Source organism: Pelodiscus sinensis, chromosome 1 (assembly GCF_049634645.1).
Source record: "Pelodiscus sinensis isolate JC-2024 chromosome 1, ASM4963464v1, whole genome shotgun sequence".
NCBI classification, from domain to species: Eukaryota; Metazoa; Chordata; order Testudines; family Trionychidae; genus Pelodiscus; species Pelodiscus sinensis.
Window position 1 is genome coordinate 336,282,935 of NC_134711.1, and position 8,275 is coordinate 336,291,209.

Consider the following 8,275-nt stretch of genomic DNA (forward strand, 5'->3'; position numbering starts at 1 on the left):
TGCGGAAAAGACTACTGTGCTGCCTACACTGGCCCTTTTCTGGAACAGTTTTCCGGAAAAAGGACTTTTGCCCGAGCGGGAGCAGCATAGTTTTTCCGGAAAAGCAGCTGATTTCTTACAGTAAATCGTCACTGCTTTTCCAGAAATTCAAGGGGCCAGTGTAGACAGCTCGCAGCTTATTCCAGAAAAGCAGCTGCTTTTCCAGAATAAGTGGCCCAGTGTAGACACAGGAGGCAGAGCCGGGTTTGCATTGCCTGGGTCTCACGACTCGCGGGAAAGGGAACAGTCAATTCCATTGGACGTCTCCAATGTGACACTGGTCCAGGAAATGGATCCTCGCAAACCCTGCTTGGCCTGGGGCTCTGTGCGGTGTTGGCGCTCAGATCTCAGTGGGATCAGTGGGGCTGTTGCCACGGGGGCTGGGCCCGGCCGTGCGTGATGGGTCTGACACGCTCCCTTGGCAGAGCTCCTCATCCGGAGCTGACGCCTTGGCCCAACTCGCCTTTGTGCTGCGATTTCCCGCACTGGAGCTGCTCGGCCGCTGGAATCGGGTTTGTGAGTTTGGGGCAGGGCGGGTCGGCCAGCCGAGCTACGAAGCCGGGAAGTGCCTCTCACTGCCCTTGAAATGTGGCCATGGTTCCTCCAGCGAGGCGTCCTCGCGCCTGCCTGCCCTGAGCAGACACAAGTCAGATCTCCGCTGCCTCCCTAACACTGAGCCCTGGGAGGCAGGGGATGGGAAGGGGCGGGGTCTGGGCATTCACACCCTGCTGCCTGCCAAGGGCTTTTCTCAGCCCTTACTGCAGGGGAGTTTTCAAAGTAGGGGCCATGGCAGCAACATTGGGCCTTACACTGTACATCCACTAAGAGCTTTTATCCCGATGGGTCCCCCGTGCCAGTGACGTGCAGCCCCCTTGGACCTGGCGCTATCATCCTGCGGACACAGCAAAGAGCAACGTTTTGGCCAGTGATAAAGGAGCAAACTCGTCCCCAGCGGGGGCAGGGCCCTGGGATGTTTCGTGGCTCTGAAGCCCGCAAAGGGCCAAGACCAACTCTGCCCCTCGCACCCACACTGCCCTGGGGCTGTGGGGCAGGGGAGCCCTTGGCCAGAGCTGGTACCTGTGAGTGCTGAGAGGGACGTGTCTTCCCTGGAACCCCCCTCAGGCAGCCGCGTCCCGCACCTCTCTCAGCCCAGCGTCTGCAGCAGCGTCCGGCGCCGAGAGCCGGCACAGGGCTGGGCACTGGTTATAACCCAGCTCTGGGCCGTCCCGGGAGGATCCTTCAGCCTCTGGGGGAGAAGAGGGATCTGGATGAATATGCTGGAGAAAAGCCCGTCTGGGCTTCTGTGCTCGTTATCCAGCTTTCGGTGTAAACAGCCATTAAGGGCCCTTCCCAAAGGGAGGAGAACTCCTGGGCTTTGGGCTGAGTCAGGGAGAAATCGGCTGCTCTGTGTATTTAACAATCATAGTCGATTAGGAAGGAAACTAGGGACCATTCCTAGGTCTCCCCAGGTCCGGGTGCCCTGTGATCACTTTCTGCAGGCACAAGGGACTGTCACCGACAGGCCAGAGCTCAGTAATTCTCATCAGTAACCGTCATACTCTCTGTGACAGAAAGCAAAGGACAGTCCCTATGAAGACATCACTGTGACCACAGTGGTAAACTGAGGCATGAGGCAATGTGACTTGGGCAAGGCTGGACAGAGGCCAGATGCCCTGACACTAACTGAGCCCATGGGAGGAGGGAGATGGACTCAGAGCACCTGCAGGCCTCCTTAGAGCACCAGTTGGGTTCTCCACCATACACCCCCCGCTGGGAGGACATATGCCGGGCGTGTTGGACTTTCCCCAGGTGCAGCCTGGAACCGGGCCCTGTGTAGCCCTCTCGCTGGCCTGTGCCCTCTCACAGCGTGAGGCTTTCAGGGTATGTCTACACTACAGCACTAATTCGAACCAGTGCATCTAGACCTAAAAACTAGTTCGAATTAGCGTTTTGCTAATTCGAACTAGCATGTCCACACCGAGTGGACCCTGAACCGAGGTTAAGGCTGGCCAGAACCAGTGCCGGCAGGGCATCAGATTAGGACTTAGGGTATGTCTACACTACAAAGTTAATTCGAACTAACAGACGTTAGTTCGAATTAACTTTGATAGGCGCTACACATGCAAACTGCTAGTTCGAACTTAATTCGAACTAGCGGAGCGCTTAATTTGAACTAGGGAAACCTCATTTTATGAGGACTAAGCCTAGTTCGAATTAGCTAGTTCGAATTAAGGGGTGTGTAGCCCCTTAATTCGAACTAGTGGGAGGCTAGCCCTCCCCAGCTTGCCCTGGTGGCCACTCTGGGCACCACCAGAGAAACTCGTCTGCCCCCCTCCCGGCCTCGGAGCCCTTAAAGGGTGCCCTGGAGTCTGTAGATGCTCCCTGTAGGTGGGGGAGGGGGTCCTTTAGATGGAGGGAGGCCGAGCCCCAATCGGACCAGTCTCCTGTACTGCTCTGGCCTGCCCCGTCTATGTATTAGCAGAGACCCTCACCCCTTTTCCAGGATGCAGTAATCATGGCAGAGAGTTGCCGTGGGGGGCTGGAGTGTGGGATTGGGTCAGGGCAGGATGCTGGTGCTTTGGGGGTGCAGGAGTCAGGGTTCGGGGCGATAAGGGGCTCAGGGCAGGGGGTTAGTGGGGGGGCTGGAGTGAGGGATTGGGATGAGGAGAATGGCTATGGGCAGGGCACAGAGAGTGGGGGGCAGGAATGAGGGCTTGGGGCGAAGAGGAGCTCAGAGCAAGGGGCTGGGGTGGAGAAATCAGGTTAGGTGTTGGGGGCTGGCAGAAGAGGGTGGGAGAGCAGAAGTGACAGCAGGAGCCTGGGAGGTGAGCGGTGCTCATGGCAGGGGGTGGGGGCTCAGGGCAGGGTGGGGGTGCAGGAGTCAAGGTAGGCATTGGGGCTCAGGGCAGGGGGTGGGGGCTCAGGGCAGGGTGGGGGTGCAGGAGTCAAGGTAGGCATTGGGGCTCATGGCAGGGGGTGGGGGCTCAGGGCAGGGTGGGGGTGCAGGAGTCAAGGTAGGCATTGGGGCTCAGGGTAGGGGATGGGGGCTCAGGGCAGGGTGGGGGTGCAGCAGTCAAGGTAGGCATTGGGGCTCAGGGCAGGGAGGGGGGGCTCAGGGCAGGGTGGGGGTGCAGCAGTCAAGGTAGGCATTGGGGCTCAGGGCAGGGAGGGGGGGCTCAGGGCAGGGTGGGGGTGCAGGAGTCAAGGTAGGCATTGGGGCTCAGGGTAGGGGATGGGGGCTCAGGGCAGGGTGGGGGTGCAGGAGTCAAGGTAGGCATTGGGGCTCAGGGTAGGGGATGGGGGCTCAGGGCAGGGTGGGGGTGCAGGAGTCAAGGTAGGCATTGGGGCTCAGGGTAGGGGATGGGGGCTCAGGGCAGGGTGGGGGTGCAGGAGTCAAGGTAGGCATTGGGGCTCAGGGTAGGGGATGGGGGCTCAGGGCAGGGTGGGGGTGCAGGAGTCAAGGTAGGCATTGGGGCTCAGGGCAGGGGATGGGGGCTCAGGGCAGGGTGGGGGTGCAGGAGTCAAGGTAGGCATTGGGGCTCAGGGTAGGGGATGGGGGCTCAGGGCAGGGTGGGGGTGCAGGAGTCAAGGTAGGCATTGGGGCTCAGGGCAGGGGGTGGGGGCTCAGGGCAGGGTGGGGGTGCAGGAGTCAAGGTAGGCATTGGGGCTCAGGGCAGGGGGTGGGGGCTCAGGGCAGGAGGTGACCCCTGTGGTCACTACACGGCAAACTGTCCCTGCTCTCAGCCCCTCCCTTTCTGTGTGTGGAAAACAATCGGATTCCAGGCACATCCTATTGGGAGTCACCTCTGCTGCCTGCTCCAAAGGCAGAGTCGGAGCAGGTGGGGGGACCACACAGACATTCATCGGACGTGGTCTAGGCTGTTTGATAAGTATTAGTGAAGTGTCAATTCAAGCCGTGACCACCCAGCACACAGAAATCTCCCCCTTCCTCTGCCCACAGCTCTGCCAATATAGTTACAGGGACAGTTACGCTCCCGTCCTTCACAGCAGAGCGAGGTCCTGGGGGTGCTTTTGCAGCAGCTGCGTTTAGACACACAGAAGGTCACCTCGCACCATGAATGAAGCTCTGTGCCGCACAAACGACACGTGATGCACAAGGCCACATTTCTCATTTTAAACTCAGCGCCCACCAGGAAGGTACAGCCTGTCGATGGGATCATGTTTTCAAAAGATCTCACCACACTAGGTGATTGGGCAACAAAATAGCAAATGAAATTTCATGCTGATAAATGTCAAGTAATGCCCATTGGAAAAATAATCCCAACTATACGTACAAAATGATGAGGACTAATTTGGCTACAACTACTCAAGAGAGAAATCTTGGAGTCACTGTGTATAGTTCTCCGAAAACATCCACTCAGTGTGCCGCAGCAGTCAAAAAAGCAAATAGAATGGTAGGAGTCATTAAAAAAGGGACAGAGAATAAAACAGAAAATATCTTATTGCCTCTATATAAAACCATGGGACGCCCACAGATGTCTACATCTGAATCCCGTCTACAGATGTGGTCGCCTCATCTCAAAAAAGACACATTGGCATTGGAAAAGGTTCAGAAAAGGGCAACAAAAATGATGAGAGGTTTGGAATGGGTCCCATGTGAAGGGAGATTAAATAGACTTGGATTTTTCATCTTAGAAAAGAGGAGACTAAGGGGGATATGATAGAGGTCTATAAAATCATGACTGGTGTGAAAAGGGTGAATAAGGAAAAGTTATTTACTTATTCTCACAGTATAAAAACTAGGGTTCACCACATGAAATGAATAGGCAGCAGGTTTCGAACAAAGAAAAGGAAGTTTTTCTTCACTCCGCACAGTCAACTTGTGGAACTCCTTGCCAGAAGATGTTGTGAAGACCTGGACTTTAAAAGGGTTCAAAAAAGAGTTAGATAAATTCATGGAGGTTAGGTCCATCAATGGCTCTTAGCCAAGATGCGTAGGAATGGTGACCCTAGCCTCTGTTTCTCTGGAAATGGGTGACAGGGGAGGGATCACGTGATGATTACCGGTTAGTCCCCTCCCACTGAGCATCTGGAATTGGCCACTGTAGGCAGACAGGATATTGGACTTGATGGACCTTTGTTCTGGCCTAGTATGGCCGATCTTATGTTCTCATGAACGTGCGCTAATCAAGGTGGAATACTGCAGTTGACTTTCAAAGCCCATAAAGTTAATTGAACGTGATTATTGGTGTAGACTCATGTCATCAACCAGCTCATGACGGAACTGTATCTCAGAGCCAGAGTGTCCAGGGAAATGTTAGGTCTCTTTATGACTAAAGAGCCTGATCAGCCTCTCCCGGATCTGTTTGGTCATCACCCCGTAGATGATGGGGTTGAGCATGGGGGGCACCAGGAGTTGCAGGTTGCCAATGAGAATGTGGAAATGCAGAGGCACGTTCTGTCCAAAGCGGTACGTGAGGGAGGAGAAGAGACCTGGGATGTAAAAGACTAAGATGGCGCAGAGGTGGGAGACGCAAGTCCCAAAAGTCTTGAGCCGGGCGTCCTTCGTGGGGAGTCTGAAGATGGCCCTGAGGATCTGCATATAGGACAGAGCAATAAAAATCACATCCAGACCAGTCACACAGAGTAGCACAAAAAGGCCGTAGGAGCTACTGACGCTGGTGTCGGCGCAAGCGAGGCTCACCACGGCCATGTGCGTGCAGAATGGCTGGGGGATGAGGTTGGTCCTGCAATACGGCCACTGCCTCGCCAGCAAGGGGTAGGGCAGTGAGAGGATAGCACCGCGCAACACCACAGCCAGAGCAAGTTTGGCCACCACAGAGTTTGTCAGGATGGTGGAATGTCTCAGGGGATGGCAGATGGCCACGTAGCGATCCAACGCCATGGCCACCAAAATCCCAGACTCAATCCTTGAAAAGCAGCGAATGAAGAACATCTGGGTGAGGCAGGCATTGAAATCGATCTCCCTGGAATTGAACCAGAAGATGCTCAGCATTTTGGGCGTGGTGGATGTCGACAGGACCAGGTCGGTGGCGGCCAGCATGCAGAGGAAATAGTACATGGGCTCATGGAGGCTCAATTCCATCTTCACTATGCACAGGATGGTGAAGTTCCCCAACATGGCTGTGGTATACATGGCGCACAAGGGAATGGAGATCCAGACATGGGCCACCTCTAGGCCAGGAAAGCCCTGCAGGATGAAGGTGGAGGGGTTGGTGAAGTGGGTTGTGTTGGACTCTGACATGGCGTAAGGAAGGAGATGTCCAAACCAGAGGCAGAACAATGTCTCCTGCATGCGCCGTGCGTTCCCCTGACTTCGTGTATGTGCCCAGGGTGTTGGGTGATGGTTCCACTACAAACACCTGGATGGAAAGACAATGTTAATAGGAGACACGAAATAAACCATTGGAGGCTGTTTTCATGGGGGAAGCACATTTGTGGTTCTTCACACACTGAAAAATTACAATTTCATTATTCACAGAAAAGAATGATCAACAACTGGACCCGCTAATGCCGGTTTCCTATTTTATGGCCTGTGTCAATAACTCTGGCACACTGTGGGGTGGGAAAGCCCAGATGGGAACATGAATGTGGGTATTAATGATCCCTCAGGGAAGATAATGAAGCAAGGAATGAAGGAAATCATCTGTAAACTCTTGGAAGGAGGCAAGGTGATGGGAAACAGCCAGCATGGATTAGTAAAGAATAAATCATGTCAAAGCAATCTGATAGCTTTCTTTGATAGGATAACGAGTCTTGTGGATAAGGGAGAAGTGGTGGATGTGGTATACCTGGACTTTGGGACCAGCTCTGTTAAATATCTTCATCAACAGTTTATATATTGGCATAAAAAGTACGCTTAATAAATTTGCAGATGATACCAAGCTGGGAGGGATTGCGACTGCTCTGGAGGATACGGTCATAATTCAAAATGACCTGGAGAAATTGGAGAAATGGTCTGAGATAAACAGGATGAAGTTTAATAAGGACAAATGCAAAGTGCTCCACCTAGGAAGGAACAATCAGTTTCACACATGCAGAATGGGAAGCGACTGTCTAGGAAGGAGCATGGCAGAAAGGGATCTAGGGGTTATAGTGGACCACAAGCTGAATATGAGTCAGCAGTGTGATGCTGTTGCAAACAAAGTAAAAATGATTCTGGGATGTATTAACAGGTGTGTTGTGAGCAAGACACAAGAAGTCATTCTTCCGCTCTACTCTGCGCTGGTTAGGTCTCAGTTGGAGTCTTGTGTCCAGTTCTGGGCACCGCATTTCAAGAAAGATGTGGAGAAATTGGAGAAGGTCCAAAGAGCAACGAGAATGATGAAAGGTCTAGAGAACATGACCTATGAGGGAATGCTGAAGGAATTGTGTTTGTTTAGTATAGAAAAGAGAAGATTGAGGGGGGACATGATAGCCGTTTTCAGATATCTAAAAGGGTGTCATAAGGAGGAGGGAGAAAACTTGTTCATCTTGGTCTCTGAGGATAGAACAAGAAGCAATGGGCTTAAACTGCAGCAAGAGAGGTTTAGGTTGGACATTAGGAAAAAGTTCATAACTGTCAGGGTGGTCAAACACTGGAATAAATTGCCCAGAGAGGTTGTGGTATCTCCATCTCTGGAGATATTTAAGAGTAGGTTAGATAAATGTCTATCAGGGATGGTCTAGACAGTATTTGGTCCTGCCATGGGGGCAGGGGACTGGACTCGATGTCCTCTCGAGGTCTCTTCCAGTCCTAGTATTCTATGATTCTCATTGTTCCTTAATAAAATGACAACCAGACCACAGTGTCCTGCTCTCTGGACTTCCCCATTGTCACGTGGTTCAATTTATGTAGATGCGAGAGGTTTCAGGATACACCAGAGAGACTTAACCTTTTCCAAAAGCAGCGAGGAGTCCTGTGGCACCTTATAGACTAACTGAAGTGTAGGAGCATAAGCTTTCGTGGGCAAAGACCCACTTCATCAGATGCATGTCTTTGCCCACGAAAGCTTTTGTGACGCCTACTTTTATAGCAAAGCTTGGTCACCTACTGACATAATTGCTACCTTCTTTACTTGTTTAGGTTAGTTCTCTATTCCTCAAAGCTTAATGATGCTGACTTTTTTTCAAAAGCGGCGAGGAGTCCTGTGGCACCTTAGAGACTAACTGAAGTGTAGGAACATAAGCTTTCGTGGGCAAAGACATGCATCTGACAAAGTTGGTCTTTGCCCACGAAAGCTTATGCTCCTACACTCCAGTTAGTCTATAAGGT

At 52.7% G+C, this 8,275-nt stretch overlaps 1 protein-coding gene across 1 annotated transcript; it reads right to left on the minus strand.

Moving 5' to 3' along the window:
- Positions 1 to 5,317: 5,317 nt before the first annotated feature.
- Positions 5,318 to 6,265, minus strand: LOC102463230 (olfactory receptor 52R1-like). Its single transcript, XM_025182505.2, has one exon. The coding sequence runs from the start codon at positions 6,263 to 6,265 to the stop codon at positions 5,318 to 5,320; it is 948 nt and encodes a 315-aa protein (XP_025038290.2).
- Positions 6,266 to 8,275: the final 2,010 nt, after the last annotated feature.

Coding starts and splice junctions, on each gene's coding strand:
- LOC102463230 (XM_025182505.2), bottom strand. CDS start 6,265: ATGTCAGAGTCCAACACAACCCACTTCACCAACCCCTCCACCTTCATC.